General features: G+C 39.2%; 1 protein-coding gene and 1 long non-coding RNA gene across 2 annotated transcripts in view; one reads left to right on the forward strand and one right to left on the reverse strand.

The window, feature by feature from the left end:
* The window catches only part of LOC309534511, a 300,714-nt gene extending 294,519 nt beyond the window's left edge, over window positions 1-6,195 (reverse strand). Inside the window, exon 1 of the long non-coding RNA XR_014220766.1 lies at window positions 6,068-6,195. This is a non-coding gene — a long non-coding RNA (uncharacterized lncRNA). The remainder of the gene's footprint in view (window positions 1-6,067) is intronic.
* Window positions 1-16,974, forward strand: part of PDIA4 (protein disulfide isomerase family A member 4) — a 30,942-nt gene extending 13,968 nt beyond the window's left edge. The window contains exons 4-10 of the mRNA XM_082226659.1: window positions 925-1,063; window positions 2,200-2,405; window positions 3,651-3,809; window positions 12,606-12,757; window positions 13,439-13,595; window positions 14,771-15,004; window positions 16,243-16,974. Of these exons, the coding sequence (XP_082082785.1) occupies window positions 925-1,063; window positions 2,200-2,405; window positions 3,651-3,809; window positions 12,606-12,757; window positions 13,439-13,595; window positions 14,771-15,004; window positions 16,243-16,658 (1,463 nt within the window). The 3' untranslated portion in view covers window positions 16,659-16,974. The remainder of the gene's footprint in view (window positions 1-924; window positions 1,064-2,199; window positions 2,406-3,650; window positions 3,810-12,605; window positions 12,758-13,438; window positions 13,596-14,770; window positions 15,005-16,242) is intronic.
* The last annotated feature ends 1,578 nt before the right edge of the window (window positions 16,975-18,552 follow it).

Below are 18,552 nucleotides of genomic sequence, written 5' to 3' on the forward strand. Positions count from 1 at the left end.
CCCTCCACAGGGAGTTGTGCTAGCTGTCCCCACACCAGGGGCCTCTTCATCTCCACTTGGGGCAGAAGCTCCGGAAAAGGGATGCATGGGATGCTTAACACAGCACTGTAATATGAAAATAATCCTGATGCAGAGTATTTTGCATTAAAAGCTTTTAAAATGGCTTAAACACATTGCAGTATCACCAGAAAAATAAGCTGTATTAACTGAAGGATTTTCTAGGAACCATGCCTCCTGCCCCCAGCTCCAAGCTAGGTGAGCTAGCAGCAAATCTGTAGGTGATTTTTGTAATCAGCAGTACTGTGGTAGCAAATTCCTTTTTCTGTGGAATTGTAGAACTTCAACATAGAATTTCAGAGCAAAGTCAGTTAAGAAGGGCTTGTTTTTGTGCATTTTAACTCCTGTGGGATGTGAAGTAGAATCAGAGCTGGAAGGGACCATGAGGGTCATCTAGTCCAACCCCCTGCAGTGCAGGAATCTTTTGCCAAATGTGGGGCTCAAAGCCACAACCCTGAGATTAAGGGTCTTGAGCTTTTTTGATAGCTCAGCCGGAAGAGCCTAGGACCAACCTGCCAGTTCTCCATCATTCTAAATGGGTGGCTGGAAGACTGATAGTGCCGTGTACAAACAGATTAGGTTTCTATGTGATTAACATTTAGTATAATGGATTAAAAAAAAATTATCTGTGTGCTGACATGCTGTAACATGACTTAGAATTCAAGGCGAGTGTATGTAGATAAGAATAGGCAGGTAAAAGAATTAGTCAGCAGGCAGTTTTCTGCCAAGGTTCTTTCCGCATAAAGGGATAGTTGTTGTCAAGGCGAAGGCGACCTGGTTCCCTCTCCACATGCAAGGTCTTTGCAGTAGACAAGCTGCCCCTTCCACCTGTCATTGCTCATTTTTCTCTTCATATTCTTTTTGTAGAAATTTTGGCTAAAGTGAAAGAAGTTTCGCAGCCTGATTGGGTCCCACCACCTGAAGTCACATTAGTGTTGACCAGCGAAAACTTTGATTTAGTCGTGAACGAGGCTGACATAATCCTGGTTGAATTCTATGCTCCATGGTAAAGGGAAAGAGAGTTTTTTGCCTTTTAGCTTTCACAGTGTTTATATATTCCTTCATTTGATATAGGAACCCCAAGCAGACTTTGTGTGCCCTGCCCCTGGTTCAAAATTATAGGGCATGTTCAGTTTGGCTTTATGGAGTCAATATTCCTGCTGCATTTAGAGCTTTGGAAAAAATTGGAGCTAGTGGGAGGGGACTGACTGTATCTCCGTAATCTCCAGTGCACACTTTTATCTGGTATGTGCAAAAACATTACACCATGGTTTATCTTTTCAAAGAGTTTGATTTGTTTAAAAGGCTGGGTAACAAAAATTATAGCTGTATGTATGGTGTATTCAGTTTTTGATGTGGGCTGCTTCTAGGTAGTACTTGGAGTAGACCTGTAATCTTATTAGTTTTGTGGCATGCCTTCAGATGAAATGAAAACGTGTAATGTCTTGAGATGAGGATTGGCAAGATCATTTTTTATTTCTGCCTTCCTGTTTGCTGCATTTGAATACAGTGGTACCTCGGCTTACAAACTTAATCTGTTCCTGAAGTCCGTTCTTAAACCGAATTCTTTCTTAAACTGAGGTGCGCTTTCCCTAATGAGGGCTCCCGCCACTGGTGCCCTCCCACCTTTTGGATTCCATTCTTAGACCAAGGTAAAGTTTGCAAACCGGGATACTGTTTCCAGTTTTGCGGAGTTCATAAACCAAATTGTTCTTAAACAGGACTGTTCTTAAACCGAGGTACCACTGTATTGACAAGTATTCAGTCTGTTGAACCTCTATGCAAATGTGCAATTTTCACTGCTTATGTAAGTTATTAAGCAGCCACTGGATAACCAAGGTCCTGTGTGTGTGTGCCTGTTATCTGCAATTTGCATAGGAACTTGAGGATCCAGCTCAAAACATTGACAGTATTTTCAAACCAGCTGCATCTCTGGGGCACTTGCCTACAAAATGGATACAGATGTATGCTGTGATATTTTATCTTACCCAATCAAAGTATTGGCACTTCAGAAAAGACAGGAAGTTTAAGTACTAGGGGAAGGGGAACAGAGCTATCTTTTCAAGCAGTGAGAATAGATTTCTCTCCATTATCTTTGAGAGCTTTTGGCTACCAAGTTACCCATTCTTGTTCCCTGTTGAGGTGTGGGCACTGCAAGCGGTTGGCTCCAGAGTATGAGAAAGCAGCCAAGGAGTTGAGCCAGAGAACGCCTCCCATTCCCCTTGCTAAAGTTGATGCTACTGCTGAAACCGATCTTGCTAAGAGATTTGACATTTCTGGATATCCATTACTCAAGATCTTCCGCAAAGGCAAACCTTTTGATTACAATGGTCCAAGAGAAAAATACGGTATGGTTTGTAAAGCACCTTCTTTTTCTTCACAGTAAATACATGAGTTTGGACCTGTTTGTGTTTCATAGACAGTGAGCTAAGAATTACATTTTATATGTATGTAAGATGATGTTGAAACTGCCCTGGACTTAGGCAGCATTTCTTGTTTCTATTAATGCTATTTGTATAATTGGTCTGTGATTGGTAATTGCCTGCACCTTATTTTGAAATGTTATAGAAAGTTTTTGTTAATGTATAAGGGTTTATGCATGCATAGAAAAAGGACAAAATGGTTAATTTCAGTGTTTTGTTTAATTTGGGTGTGTTTTGTCTTGCACCTGCATCTAGTCAAGCAAGTGGGAATGACTCACCACAATCTATAGTATAAATACTGTTGTGTTTAAGGCAAGTTTGCTCTTGGCCAGAGCCTAGTCAGTCTGTGCTGGATCTACAATTCTGTGTAACTGAAAATGCATTATGCTGTCAGTAAAGCAACTGACTCTTCCTAGATCTGCTTGGTGTTTCTGTTGCTTTGGCACACTCCATGGGCATTAGGATGGGACGTGTCCAACATTTTTCATGCCTAAGGCATAAATGTATCAATGGAGGGAGAGAGTGGAATCTTGTTTCTTCTGTGGATTTAAGCTTCCAGCCTGAGAGCTCATTCCACACCAACTGAGGAACTCCTGAAGATGTGACACAAAACCTCAATGTATTCTGAAGATTGCTAGGATTTTTGAGCTTCACTATTTTCTCACTGGCATTAGCAAAGCACCAGGGAACCGTAATCAGACAAGCAGTAACTATAGCACAAGGATATCATTTTGAACCAGGATAAACTCCGTACTGTATGATGACAGCACTTTTAAAATTGTTTTGAATCTTGGCACTGCTTGTTGTGTTTGGTCATATATAAACTTTATTTATTTTTTAATATGTATTACTGCTTTCAGTTTGAAAACTTGCAACATGGTTCATCTGATGTTTTATTTGCTACTGTAATTTAACACTAATAAGGCAATAGTTAGCAGCTACATAATAGAATAAAATTAGTAGCAATAATAAAACTATCAACAGGGTTTTTTTATTTAAAAAAAGCCCTGGGGGAAACAAGTCTTTGGAACATGTTAATTTTTAGTGGTCACCTAGTGCCTCTTTCAGAGAATAGAGCACTTGCAAAACATAACCAGTTTTCACTTTAGAAAATAAAATGCTTTTTGTCAAGCAATAACACAAGTTTGTGTTTTTCTTTTTGTTAACCAGGCATTGTTGATTACATGATAGAACAGGCTGGCCCTCCATCCAAACAGATACAGGCTGTCAAACAGGTACAAGAATTTGTGAAAGATGGAGACGATGTCATTATTATTGGGGTTTTCAAAGGAGACCAGGACCCAGCCTACCAACTGTATCAAGATGCTGGTAAGCCCTTCCTCTCTTGTCCATAGTATGTCAACATTTGCTCAATTCCTACACTTGGAAAGTGCTTTGTAGACATTTCTGATAGTGCAGACTAGGAGACAAACTTGCATCTTAGAAATATTAGTCTATTTTCTTGTAGCTACAGTGGCTTGTCAGTTCTCTTTTTTATAATATTTTTATTGATTTTCATCATGAAAAATACATATCACACCACATTACAACTTTAACAAATTTTCCCGTTTTTTTGGACTTCCTTCAGCCTCTCTGACAATCATCCGAATTAAACTTTTTGATTACACATTTCCTAAATTAGCTATTGCCTTCTAACAAACCCTTCCACACCTATTTTTCTTTTTTACAATATTTCTTAGGTTTTTACAGAGCTTCTTTAAATGCCACTAACATTATTTCATTGTCACTTATGCATTCCCAATATTCCACTAACTTTCCCCAGTCCTCGATGAACTTTTGATCTCGTAGATATCTGATCTTCCCTGTTGGTTTATCAAGCTCTGCATAGTCCATCAGCTTCATTCTCCGCTCCTCCAATGTTGGTACTTGTTCCTGTTTCCAGTTCTGGACCAGTAATATTCTTGCCGCTGTTACTGCATATTGGAAAAGTTTACAATCCTTTCTATTTATTTCATTTCCTATAATCCCTAAAAGAAAGGCCTCTGGTTTCTTAACAAATGTATATTTCAACATTTTTTCAATTCATTATATATCAATTCCCAGAAGCTCTTCACTTTCTTACATTCCCACCACATATGATAAAAAGTATCATCCTTTTCTTTACATTTCCAACATTTCTTGCATGTTTTATACATTTTTGCAATTTTTACCAGTGTAATATACCATCTGTAAATCATTTTCATAACATTTTTCTTTAATGCAGTACATGCGGTAAATTTGATATTTTCGTTCCATAATTTAATCCAATCATTAAATTGTATATTATATCCAAAATCTCTGGCCCAATGTATCATAACAGATTTAACTTCTTCATCCTTTGTATGCCATTCCAGCAATATCTTATACATTTTAGATAAAATTTTATATTCATTATTTATTATTTCCATTTGGAATTTTGAACCCTTCTCTGCAAATCCATATTCCTTAAGATGTTTTTTAAACATTTCATTTATTTGAAAATAATGCAACCAATCATATACATACTCTTTTACTTCTTCATAGGGTTTCATTTTCCATTTTCCCCCTTCCTTAACAATCAAATTTCCATATGTAATCCAATTTCTTCTCATATTGATTTTTTTGACACTCATAACCTCTAATGGGGATAACCAGTGCGGAGTTTTTGGTTTGAGTAGGCTTTTATACCTATCCCATATTTCTATCAACAATCTTCGGAAAATGTGGTTCTCAAAAACTTTATGGATTTTCTTCTTTTCAGACCATAGATACGCGTGCCACCCAAATCTGTTGTCAAATCCTTCTATATCTAACAACTCTGTGTTTTCTAATTTTACCCATTCCTTTAACCAACAGAGACATGAAGCTTCATAATATAATTTCAGGTCTGGCAGGGCGAAGCCTCCTCTCTCTTTAGCATCTGTTAGTAACTTAAATTGAATTCTTGGCTTCTTACCCTGCCAGATATAGCTTATAATTACTCTTTGCCATTCTTTAAAGGTCATAGTCCCTTTGATTATTGGAATTGTCTGAAACAAAAATAACAGTTTTGGCAGCACGCTCATCTTTATCGTTGAAATCCTTCCCCACAACGATAACTTCATTCGTCCCCAAACCTCCAGATCTTTCTTTATCCCATTCCACACTGGTATATAATTATTCTGTTACAAATCAATATTCTTAGGGGTTATCCAAATACCCAAATATTTCACCTTCTTCACCACTATACCTATTTGTTGTTGCATTATTCCTATCGTCTCTTGATCCATGTTCTTAGCAATTATTTTAGTCTTTTTCTTATTCAATATGAATCCTGCTTGACCAAATCTTTCCACCTCTATAAGTATGTTTTTAACACTTTCCAAAGGTTCCTCCACCGTTAGAACCAGATCATCGGCAAAGGCTTTAACCTTATATTCATTCAGGCCTACTGCAACCCCTTTTATTACCTCATTTTCCCTTATAGATTTTAGAAAGACTTCCAGGACCATGATGAATAACAGTGGCGAAAGTGGACACCCTTGTCATGTACCCTTGGTTATCCCTATTTCTTCCGTAATCACATTATTAACAATTAATTTAGCTTTCTGTTCGGTATACAGTGGTACCTCACAAGACGAACGCCTCGCAAGACGGAAAACCCGCTAGACGAAAGGGTTTTCCGTTTTGGAGGCGCTTCGCAAGACGAATTTCCCTATGGGCTTGCTTCGCAAGACGACAGCCCATAGGGAAATATCCGGGACAGCGGGGAAGCGCAGCGCGACCCCCCTCGCTCTCCAGGCTTCAGCGAAAGCCTGCATTCGCCCCATAGGACGCACACACATTTCCCCTTCATTTTTGGAGGGGGAAAAGTACGTCTTATAGGGCGAAAAATACGGTATTATAAATGTTTTAACATAAAATCCCAAGATATATTATCAAAGACCTTTTCAAATATTAACATAGCTTGTTTCTCATTCCTGGCAGTCAGATATTCCAAAATATTGATTGTATTCCTTACATTGTCTTTCATCTGTCTGCCAGGTGGGAAACCCGCTTGATCCTTATGAGTAACTTCTTGTAATTTTTTTTAATCCTCTTTGCTAAAATAATTTTGTAATCTGTATTTAACAACGAAATAGGCCTGTAGTTTTTAACTTGTGTCAAATCAGAGTCTTGTTTTGGAATAAAAGTAATAAATGCTTCTTTCCATGTTTCTGGGATTTCTCTTTCCTTAAGAATATTTTCCATAACTTCTTATGGATCCATAACTTCTTATTGACAGGATGTGTTTCATTTTTTTTATAGTAACTTGCTGTAAATCCATCTGGTCCCGGAGCTTTCCCTTTTTTGAGTTCTTTTATAGTCTCTTTTATTTCATCAATTTCTATTGGGGCGTTCAGCTTATCTTTTTTTTCTGTCGGGATCTTCTGCACCTTTTTTTCATTTAGATATATTTCTATCTTCCTCATATTGTTCTTCTCTGTTCTTTTATATAGATGTCTGTAAAAGTCCAAGAATCCTTTTTTAATACCTTTTGAATCATAGAATCATAGAGCTGGAAGAGACCACAAGGGCCATCGAGTCCAACCCCCTGCCAAGCAGGAAACACCATCAGAGCACTCCTGACATATGGTTGTCAAGCCTCTGCTTAAAGACCTCCAAAGAAGGAGACTCCACCACACTCCTTGGCAGCAAATTGTCTATTTCTTCTCCCTTCATGATGATTTTGTTGATTGTATTCTGTTCTTTTCTTTTCTTAATTTGCCATGCCAGCCATTTGCCTGATTTGTTAGCTGATTCAAAGTTCCTTTGTCTCATTCTTTTTATAGTCAATTCTACTTCTTTGTTGATTATCAGCGCAAATTGAGTTTGCAGAGCCTTTATATTCTGTTTTGCTTTATCATTATTCGGTTTCTTAACTAATTTTTGTTCGTTTTCCATTATTTGTCTTAAAATTTCCTTCTTTCCTTTTTCTCTGCTTTTATTTTTGATTGCATTCTGCTGGATGAAAAATCCTCTCATAACCGCCTTGCTGGCATCCCATACTGTATTCATTTTCGTACCCTTGTTAGAATTATTTACAAAATAGTCCATCAGATTCTTTTGGGCTTTCTCAACAATTTTTTGATCATCTAGGAGATAATCATTCATTCTCCATCTGAACGATCTTTCTTCGTATCCTTGTAATTCAAGTTTTATTGGACTATGATCTGAAATTACTCTAGGTTGAATTTCTATTTGCCTGATTCTTGGAGTTAATTCATTTGAGACCCGTATTTGATCAATTCTCGACATTGACTGATTTGGGTCTGAATAGAATGTAAATTGTTTTTCCAGTGGGTGTCTCAATCTCCAAATGTCAATTAAATTGCAGTTTTTTATCATCGAAAAAAATGTCTTTGGTAATTTCCCTTCTTTGCTAAGCCCTGCTGCTCTTAGTCTGTCCATTTCCATTGACACCACACCGTTCATGTCTCCCATTATTATAATCTTTTGGTCTATATATTCGAACAGCTTTTCTTCCAAATTGTTTAAAAAGTCAGGTTTTTTTCCATTTGGTGCATAGATCCCGACAATTATTATTTTTTCCCCTTGCCATTGGATCTGGACCACGATGACTCTTCCTTCTTCATCTTTAAAAATTTGTTGAGCTTCAATTTTATTCCTTACATATAATACAACCCCCCTCTTCTTACTCTTGTCGGAAGAAATAAATTCGTTTCCCAATCTTTTGTTGGTCAAAACTTTCCTATGTTTTCTCACCACATGAGTTTCTTGTAGGCAAATTATATGCAAATTTTTCCTTTTTAAACATTGTTCAATTTTGTTCCTTTTATTCCTATCATTCATTCCATTAATGTTCCAATTCAAAATTTTTAGTACCATTATGACCTCTTAATTAAATAAGGGATTTTGTTACTATTTATAGTCCATCTGTTTTTCTATCTTCTTCTTCTTGTTCCTCTTCCACTTCTTCTGTCTCTTTTCCATTCTCCTCTTCATCATCTTTAAGATCCACTCCTCCTGCTCCTACTCCTCCCACAGCTCCTTTTTCTTCATCTTCTTCTGCTCTTAATTCCTTATATTTTCTTAGGAACTTACTTGTCTCTTCTGGGCTTGTCAGTCTATGTTTCTTACTTTTATAGAAGAAGGAAATTCCTTCAGGGAATTCCCATCTGAATTCTATGTTATTTCTCTTAAGAATTTGGACAAAAGCTTTGTATGGGTCTCTTCGTTTCAGTAGTCTTATTGGAATGTCTCTAAAGATAATAATGTACCGTAACTTCCTTCAATATTTAATCTTTTTTCTCTGTTCCTTTGTAGTATCAGATTTCTCATGTCTCTGTCCTTAAATGTTATTAAACAATCTCCTGGAAATTTCCGTGTTTTCGCTGATCTTACTCTCATTCTGAATGCATTTTGAATTGTTTTTGCAACCTCTTCTGGTTCTGTCTCTTTTTGCATCCAAAACTTCCTCCTGGGTTTTATTCATCTCTGACGTGCCTGTTTTCATTTTCTCTTTCTCTCTTTTCATCTCCTTCATTTCCATTTTCGTTTTCTTCCACCCTTCCTCTAATTTTTGTGTTCTTTTAGATACATCTTTTATTTGACCTTTGAGTTCATTGTTTCATCTATTTTATCCATTTTACCAATTCTATTGTCCACATGTTATAATTTAGTTTCTAAATTCTTTTCACTTTGTTTAATTTCTGCAAACATTCTCAAAATTTCCGCTTTAAACTCTGACTCCTGTTTCGACCCTTTCCTGTCCGCTGGTGTTCCTTCACTCGCTTTTTTCATTTTTCCAATGTATCTATTTACAGCCAACAATAAATTTCAGATTATAACAACCAACCTTCTGATAATATCGAATCACAGCAGATAGCAAAAGTATATTAACCCCCTCTCCAGACCAGGAAGAGTAGAGCCAGCCGATCTAACCAAAGGAGGGTAGAAGTCACTAAACAGTTCCAAATTCAAAATTTTTGACAGTTACTAATTCAGAATTCTTAATTCCACTGGGAGATGATAGTGAGGGAAAGATGGTATGGCCCGTATAGCTTCTTGCCACCAATTAGGCTAATCCTTAATGGTATCTTCTGCCACCAATTAGGCTATTTCCAATTAACTGAGGATAGCAAAAAGCCAAAGTCCAAAATGATCCAGAACAGATGAATCACGATAAATAAAAAGAATTATAGCCAATTATAAGATTGTAATCCATTCATGAGAATTATAATCCACTGTATCCAATTATAGTAATTGTGTTTGAATAATGTCTCACGAAGACACCCACCTGAATCAATCCAAAAATGTAAAATAAAACTTCCAAAATCTGCGATAGGAGCAGGCCACACATAAAAATTTGGGTGGAAAGATATTAGTCCATTACTGCATTGACCATACATAAATTCTTGCAGAAATAAATCCAAAGTTGTAAGGAGTATAAGAAAGAAAAATAGAAGAAATTCCAATTCCAAATAAAAACGATTTTAAAGCCGAATAAAAATACTTTAGACAGTTTCTATATTTGGGGAAAATATAATCCACAAAAACCTTCCATAAGTCTAAAATTTTAATTTAGATATTCTGTATCTAGCCAATTAAATTTGTTGTATCCAATCAGTCCATAAATTTACATTAAAAAAGAAAGCAAAAGCCACCCACGTTTAGAAGCAGTTCCTGCCACTGTAAAATCAGCCACCAGTAAAGCAGCCAGGCAAGAAAAAAAAATAGAAGGAGGAAAAACAAGCCAGAACAGAAAAACAAGTTGTAATTCCCTGTTTGACCACAGGGTTCTAAGTCTCATATATTATGTTGTAATATAAAAAGTTTTGGTGACTTTATAGTTTAAATTTCCCCTATTCCAAATAATAAAAATATTACCAATTACCTAATTTCAGTCCTTCCAAGACAAAAAACAGAAAAGAATCCAGCCGAAGTGGCATCCAAATATTACCTTCTCTCCTTTTATTTCCCAACAAGAAACACAGCTCTATAAATAGTAACAATGGAGTCTGGAGCTCCGTTGCGCAGATATTCCAAAAGTAAAGCTTGGATTATTCACAGACTCCTTCCAATTCAACTCTTTGTATCTTCGAGGACTTTCAAAATTTCAGCCCTCCTCCTCCTTTTAACTTTGTTATTTTTCCACTGCTACTTCTCAGAGAGTTACTTTTAAAAGTTTCGAAAGGAGGAGAAAAATCAAAGCCGCTAGCGGCAACTCACTTCCCGTTTCCAGCTCTGCTTACAGTTCTGCGTCTGAGCTGATTTCATAAGACGGCTGACCTCCATAGTTTTAGCTTTTTAATCCAGATCCTTCCTTTAGCCAAATCAATCCTTTTTTACAAATTAGGTCCGAATTTCTTAGGGTTTTTGAGAATTGAGCACTTTCCCTGCAAGCTGAGGGCTTCGCTCTCCGAAGGCAGCAATGGCTTCCCTTCAGCCCGCTTCCCTGCCCGCCGTTCTCTTCGCTCCAAACAGGAGTTACCTGACGGCCAGACGGTCAGCATTCCAGCATCCGCGGGAACCAGAACTCCAGGGCATCCACCAGAGAGTATTTTCGGGGGCTACTGCGCCCTGTAGCACCCACTTTTCCTTCGGAAAGCCCGGGATTCTCCAAGCGGAAAAATCCCCGCTTGCGCTGGGATCGGGCTCAACCGGAAGTCGAAGTTGCTTGTCAGTTCTCAAAATGTTGCCCACATCCATTTTCTGGCTTTCCCCCCTTGATGTTTTCTGGGGTGACTGCCTCAAGAATGGAGGCAAAAAAATTTTGAAATTTATAGGGAACATGAAACATAGGTATAAAAACACAAACACATGAACACATGAAAATGAAATTTAAGCAAGTGGAATCAGCATCTGTGTCTCTTGATGTAATTGAGCATGTGCAGAGCAACAGAAAAGAGCTAAGGCAGGAAAGAATGGTTTTATTATCTGGGACTTGAAGACTTCAGTCCTGTTCTAGTCATCCCAGCTCAGAAAGGGCATTCTCCAAACAGAGTACTAGAAAGAACTACTAAATTGTTTAGGTGTTTAGCACTCTTTCCCTATAAAGAGAGGCAAATGCAATTGAGACTGTTTGAGAGGGGGATGACTACGGGGAATACATGAAAAGTTCTTAAAATTATGAATAATATGGAGAAATTAACAAGTGTAACTTTCTTGGTCATCCACTGAAATAGATTTGTAGTAGCTTCAGGACAGAAAATATTAGGTTCTACTGTACACATTGGTTTGGTTCCAATGTAATGTTACAAGAACAAACCCAGCAAGACTCCATCCTTCATGCAAGACAGAAGGAGATTTGAAAACTCCCACACCCAGTTTTGAATTAGTTGCAGTTCACCATCCCTTGGAAGAGCAAGGGAGCCCATGAGCCTCATATTTTCCCCAACTAGGTCTCATGATGGCAAATGCTGATGTCCAAACCATGCCAATGTGTAATTAATTTACAGAATGCAAAACCACAAGAATGGGGGTGAGGCCACTAGTAAACAGGCCTTTTTTTAAAAAAGGATTAGACAACGTTCATGGAAGAGGTCTGACAACAGTCATTAGCCTTCATAGCTACATGGAAGCATGTGATCAAGAGAAGAGTGTGCCTCTTAATTCTCATTGCTGGGGACAAACTAGAGATGAGCATTGCCTTCATGCCCTTTTGTGAGCTTCCAGATCCATGTGGAGGTTGGTAGTGGTTCATTATTGGATTTGTGTGTACCGTTTGAAGCTTTGTCATGTAAATTGTTCCAAAACTAAAGAATAGTAATGCTATGCAAAATAATTCAGATCGTTCTGCATTTATTTGAGTTTTCAAGCTCAACATAAAATGCATAAAACAAATACAGAAGGAAAAAAGGAAAAACAACAACCGGATGTCTCTGTAAGAAATCATATCATTACATAAGATCCCTAATAGCAACAGAACTTTAGACCAGGGTTGTCTGGGCAATAAATCCTTCCAAGAGGAGATCTGGGAACTCAGCAGTGCCATAGACCCAGATGGTCTGTTTACAAACCCTCACTCCAGGTGTCAATACTTTTGCATTTCTGACCCAGCAATTTCTTTTCTCCTCTTTGGTATTCCTCCAAACCTCCCTCCCTCTCTCTCTCTCTCTCTCTCTATATATATATATATATATATATATAATTTTTATTTTTCAGCTAATAACCTAAGAGAAGAATTCAAGTTCCATCATACCTTCAGCAATGAAATTTCAACCTTTTTGAAAGTGGACCCAGGAAAACTGGTGGTGATGCAACCTGAAAAATTTCACTCAAAATATGAACCTAAAATGCATGTTTTAGACATTAAAGTGAGTACTTCTATCAAGGCTATACTGGGTACAAACAAGTTGGTTTTCTTTCATTCATTTTATTTCTTGGTGCTCCAGCTTGCATCTTAAATCTAATGCTCAAGACCCAATATAGCTAGAGCTGTGGCTACTGAAATGAACATATGAGAATTCTGAGTGTGCCCAGTTGAAGCAAACCCCAGCAAGTTCCAAAGTGATAGATGTGCAAAATCTGAACAGTCACTTGCAGGAGAGACTAAGCTAAGAGAAAATGGAAACAGGCTCTTAGGGAGACTTCAGAAATGAAAAATCTTGGTGGAGAGTAGAGCACAAAAATCTAGGCTTGGCGGGGGCGTGTATAGTGGTGGCAGGGGTGGAGAGAAAGAAATCTACCCAGCCAACATGGCATGGAATAAGCTGTTTCACTTAGCAGACACTTGGAAGGAAGCGACACATCGCCAGAGCCTGTCACCCAACCTGTCTTGTAATCATGGTAGCCAGGCTTTCTGTGAGATAGCAGGAAATCCTGAATTCTGCTAATCCTATTTTCTGAGTCTGAAAACTGAAATATTTTCAACACACCTGTTGTTTCTTCTGGGTGGTGGTGGTGGTTTTTTAAGAAAAGGTTTTTTAAGAAGAGGCCTTCTGTAATGTAAACTCCTCCAATGGTCACATCCCACTGATTTTTGTTTCTGTAAACAGGATTCCACTGATGCCACTGAAGTGAAAGACCACGTGGTGAAGCATGCCTTGCCTCTTGTGGGTCATCGCAAATCTGCCAATGATGCTAAGAGATACACCAAGAAGCCTCTGGTAGTTGTTTATTATACAGTGGACTTCAGCTTTGATTATCGTGTTGGTAGGTATTACTTTTAGTTAGTGTTGTACCCAATGTCATACTTGGAGTGGCCCCAATGAAGTCATACAAACATAGAAATGTAGAGTTGGAAGGGACCCCGAGGGTCTTCCAGTACAACTGCCTGCGATGCAGTAATCTCAGCTAAAGCATCCATGTGAGAGAGCCATCCAATATCTGCTTAAAAGCCTCCCAGGAAGGAGAGGCCGCAACCTCCCAAGGGAGACCGTTCCACTGTAACAGCTCTTACTGTCAAAGTTAACTGGAGGAGAGCTCAGTCAGCAGAGCATGAGATTCTTAATTTTAGGTTTGTGGGTTCAAGCTCCATGTTGGGCAAAGGAACCCTGCATTGCAAGGAGGTTGGACTAGATGACCCTCGTGGTCCATTCCAATTCTATTATTCTGAATCCATTGGTTTGAGTCCTACTCTCTAGAGCAGGAGAAAACAAGCTTGCTCCATCTTGCATGTGATACCCCTTAAAATATTTTAAAATGGCTATCATATTTCCTCTTAGTCTCTTCTCCAGGCTAAACATACTCAACTCCCTTAACTGTTCCTCATACGGCTTGGCTTCCAGACCCTTGATTATCTTGGTTGCCCTTCTCTGCACACGTTCCAGCTTGTCAATATCCTTCTTAAATTGTGGCATCCAGAATTGGACAGAGTATTCCAGTTGTGGTCTGACCAAGGCAGAATAGAGTGGTAGTATTACTTCCCTTAATCTGGACACTCGGCTTCTGTGGATGCAGCCTAGAAGAGCATTAGCTTTTTTGCTGCAGCATCACACTGTGTACTCATGTGACGCTTGTAGTCCACCAAGACCAAGGTCCTTTTCACATGTGCTACTGGCAAGCCAGGTGTCCCCCATCTTATATTGGTGCAGCTGGTTATTCCTGCCTAAGTGCAGAACCTTACATTTGTCCCTATTGAACTTCATTTTGTTAATTTGGGCCCAGTTTTCTGATCAAACAGTTCAGACAAGCAACCAGTCTTTCCAAAAGAGACACGCTCACCCGCTTTCAGTCTCCTCCACCAATCTCTCACAAGCGCCCCTATTTCCAAGTCCTGGTCATGAGCTCCCAGAATCGGCAACCAGGTAAGTATAACTGGGTTGAATATAACCTGCTCCAGAATAAACCAGATGTCTCTAACTTCATTGTGTGTTTGTTGTCTTCAGCTACTCAGTACTGGCGAAACAAAGTCTTGGAAGTGGCTAAGGACTTCCCAGAATATACTTTTGCAATTGCGGATGAAGAAGACTATTCTTCTGAGATAAAGGATCTGGGACTTGTTGACAGTGGAGAGGATGTCAATGCTGCTATCTTTGATGAAGGTGGTAAAAAGTATGCCATGGAACCAGAAGAGTTTGATTCTGATGTGCTGAGGGAATTTGTTGTCTCATTCAAAAAAGGTAAACTGTAGTTGGATTGTGGACAATCCATGCTTCCTGAAGGCAGCCCTGTTTAGGGAAGTTTTTAATGTTTAAAGTTTAATATTCTGTTGGGAGCCACCCAGAGTGGCTGGGGAAACCCAGCCAGATGGGCAGGCTATAAATATTATTATTATTATTATTATTATTATTATTATTATTATTATTATTATTTATTATTTACAGTATTATGCTTCCTTAAATTTGCGTGTAGGTTCACTAGCCCCCTGTGTAATTCATGAGCTTAGTTCTCTCTCACACTTTCCCAGAAGCTGGATAAACCTGGATGTAGCACCATTTAAAGAGAATACTGAGCCTTTTCCCCTTCAAATGGCAGCAAAAATAGTTTGAAATATCTAGTCCTACCCTCTGCATACTTGATATTACTATTTTATCATAGGGAAATTGTCTTAAGATGAACCACCCAAAATGTCACAAATAGTGAGCCAGCTTTTCAGTTCTTCACCAGGTTGTTATTATTATTTATTAAATTGGTTAGTGGCTTTAGCTTGCACAGGGCAACGCAAGGGAACAAAAAACCCCACATAAATACAGTAAAACCAGAGGTGTGGGGGGATACATTAAAACCATCCCACACACTTCTAAAAGGCCACAGACTGCTTAATTAGCCAAAGGCCTGGTTATAGAGGAAAGTATTTGCCTTGCCTCTAAAGAGATGTAACAAAGGTGCCAGGCAAGCCTCCCTGGTGGGCAGCCACTTCAAAAAAGCCCATTCTCATGTTGCCACCCTCTGGACCTCCTTTGGAGGGAAGGGAGCACACAAAGGGCCTAAGATGATGACCGCAGAGAGGTATTTTGGTCCTGAGCCGTTTAAGGCTTTATAGGTAAAAACCCAGCACTTTAAATTGGGCCCTGAAACTGATTTGCAGTCAGGCCCGTCTTTCCTCAGTGAGCAACCTGGCTGCTGAATTCTGTATCTTAAATTGCAAAAAAGGAAATATTTTAGTTTTGTTCTTCCCTATGGGCCAATATGCCGTATGTCCCAAATGCTGTGAAAGGTAATTTTCGTCAAACTGTACTTTGTGATCTAAACTTTTCACAAGTGATCATTCAAGGAGCTATTTACAGAAAAATTGGAGCTGTGGATTGGGGGGGGGGCAGGTTGGCAGTAACTCATCTATGTTAGTAGTGTTGTTGCCAACTTCTGTGAACTAACTGCAAGGGACATGGTCTTTTATGACAGTTTTCCTCTTTCCTAGGTAAACTGAAACCCATTGTGAAGTCCCAACCAGTACCAAAAAATAACAAGGGTCCTGTGAAGATTGTAGTTGGCAAAACGTTTGAATCTATAGTGATGGATCCAAAGACTGATGTTCTCATAGAGTTCTATGCTCCCTGGTGTGGACACTGTAAGAAGCTTGAGCCCATTTATACTGAGCTGGGTAAAAAATACAAAACTCAGAAAAACCTGGTCATTGCCAAAATGGATGCTACTGCCAATGATGTCACCAATGAAAATTACAAAGTAGAAGGATTCCCGACCATCTATTTTGCTCCTAGCAATAAGAAAAAGGATCCTATTAAATTTGGAAGTGGAGAAAGAGATCTGGAAAGCTTGAGCAAATTTGTAGAAGAATATGCCACCAAACTAAGTAGGACAAAAGAAGAACTTTAGGTGGAACAACAATCATTGGTGAAGAGTTAATGCAAACTTACTGAAATATTGATTGGGGAAAACAACTTAGCACCTGGAGCAAAGAGAATTTGGGGGTGGCAAAACAATGCTGTATGAGATTTTTGTATTACAAAAGAAATCTGAACACTGAACTTTTTGATGTAAATGGTTTTTATTAGTTTCAACAGTTTTGATCTAAGAAAAATACATTATTTTTTGTTACTAACTTGAGCTCCCCCCTCCCCCGAAAGCAAAGCTATAATACTTTTTTCAGACCCTTGTAATAAAATCACTTCTAGAGCTGTTGTCCCTTCAATATTGCCTCTTTCTCCTTCTTCCCCCTCAACAAGAGAAGCACACACCCCAGGCCTGGGACCCAGAGCACCAACTGGGGGCTGAAGTTGGGCGCTTGAATCTCACCGCCAGCTGCTGCGTAATCCTGGTCATGTGGTTGCTCTTGCCTTTCCCCGCAAGACATCCTGCTTTTCCTGTGTGCTCAAATTATGCAATGTCCAAAATAATAAAAGGAAAACTCCAAAGGAACAAAAGGTTCCAAAGCTTGGCAGAGGAGCAGCCACAGTGAGTGCAAAGCAGGTGGGGAGGGAGGCTGCCATGAGCGTCACCAGAATTTATGTTGCGGGTACAGGACATCCTTTCGTCATCCTCTATCTGGCTCAGTCTAGCAGATTTGGAATGAAGTGCCTCAACAACAGTTGTTTTAAATTGCTTTTGACCTCAGCAAGCAGTTCAGTTCCAAATTTTCTGATTATTTCTACCTTTAAGTATTTTTATTTATTTACGTGTTTTAGGGGATCAGCTGCCCCTGCCTACACCCATGGATGCTGCTGCTACAAGCCCCCCGGAATAGCATGCTGCAAGGTTGCTGGTACTCTGTGAAAGGCAGCCCCACGGCTCACGGGTGAGGTTAGAGGCAGGAGGGCTGGCCCAGTTGGCCTCGCAGGGAGGATGGAGACTGAGCAAGTGCCTTCACTGTTGGCTTTCATGCATGCCCAAATGTTGCAGAGGGCCACAGAAAACGCCTCAAGGGCTGTGTGATCACCCACCCTGACCTAAGGCCACAGGGGATGCTGCTGCTGAAGAGTGCCAGGGGGGTGTTATGCCAGGCAGTCTGTCCTGAACTTCCTAAGAGAGGCCACTGCGTTCAAGTTCAGGGCAGAATGCTTGTCCCTCATCCTTGTTGGAAGTAAAATTCAGCTGCCCTCCAATCGGCTTTTTGTACTTTGTTTTTTTAAAAAAATATATTTATTGCATATTTTAAACAAAAAACAAACCAACAAGCATATACAATATGCTTTTTGTACTTTGAATGGTAATACAACTTAGGTACTGTACTCTGAACTGCACCATTATATTGTAAACTGCCCCGTCGTCTTTGGATGAAGGACAGTATATAAATTTAATAAATAAATAATATTATTTTATTTTATCCTCCTACTTTTGCCTTAGGTAGGAGGATGTTAGGCTGGGCCTTACTAAGAAGCTACTTAAATGTTAGGAGAAAGCATGTGATAAGGTGCAAATAACGGGGGAGAGGAAGCCAACCTGAAGCAGATTCCAAAGCCAGCGCATGAGAACTGGAAGCCCCCCTTGTAGAAAGAACTCTACAAACAGAAAGAGGTGCTGCATGTACTTTTGTTACCCAAGAAAATCTTAATAAAAACATTTTTTAAACCAAAAAACCCCCTCCTTATTTCCTCCAACAGACAGACAGGAGTCGGTGATGCTATTGACCTCCTCATTCAAACCATTTAGGCCAGGCCAAGGAGAATGATCTGACCTTCCAGCCAATGGTCAGGGGGGGTGGACATCTTCTTGAGCAATTGCCTTTATAGTGGGCCTATAGATCTCTTATAACTTTCTATGATTTTACTGC

The sequence above is a fragment of the Podarcis vaucheri genome, assembly GCF_965113315.1.
Source record: "Podarcis vaucheri genome assembly, chromosome: 6".
Taxonomy (NCBI): domain Eukaryota; kingdom Metazoa; phylum Chordata; class Lepidosauria; order Squamata; family Lacertidae; genus Podarcis; species Podarcis vaucheri.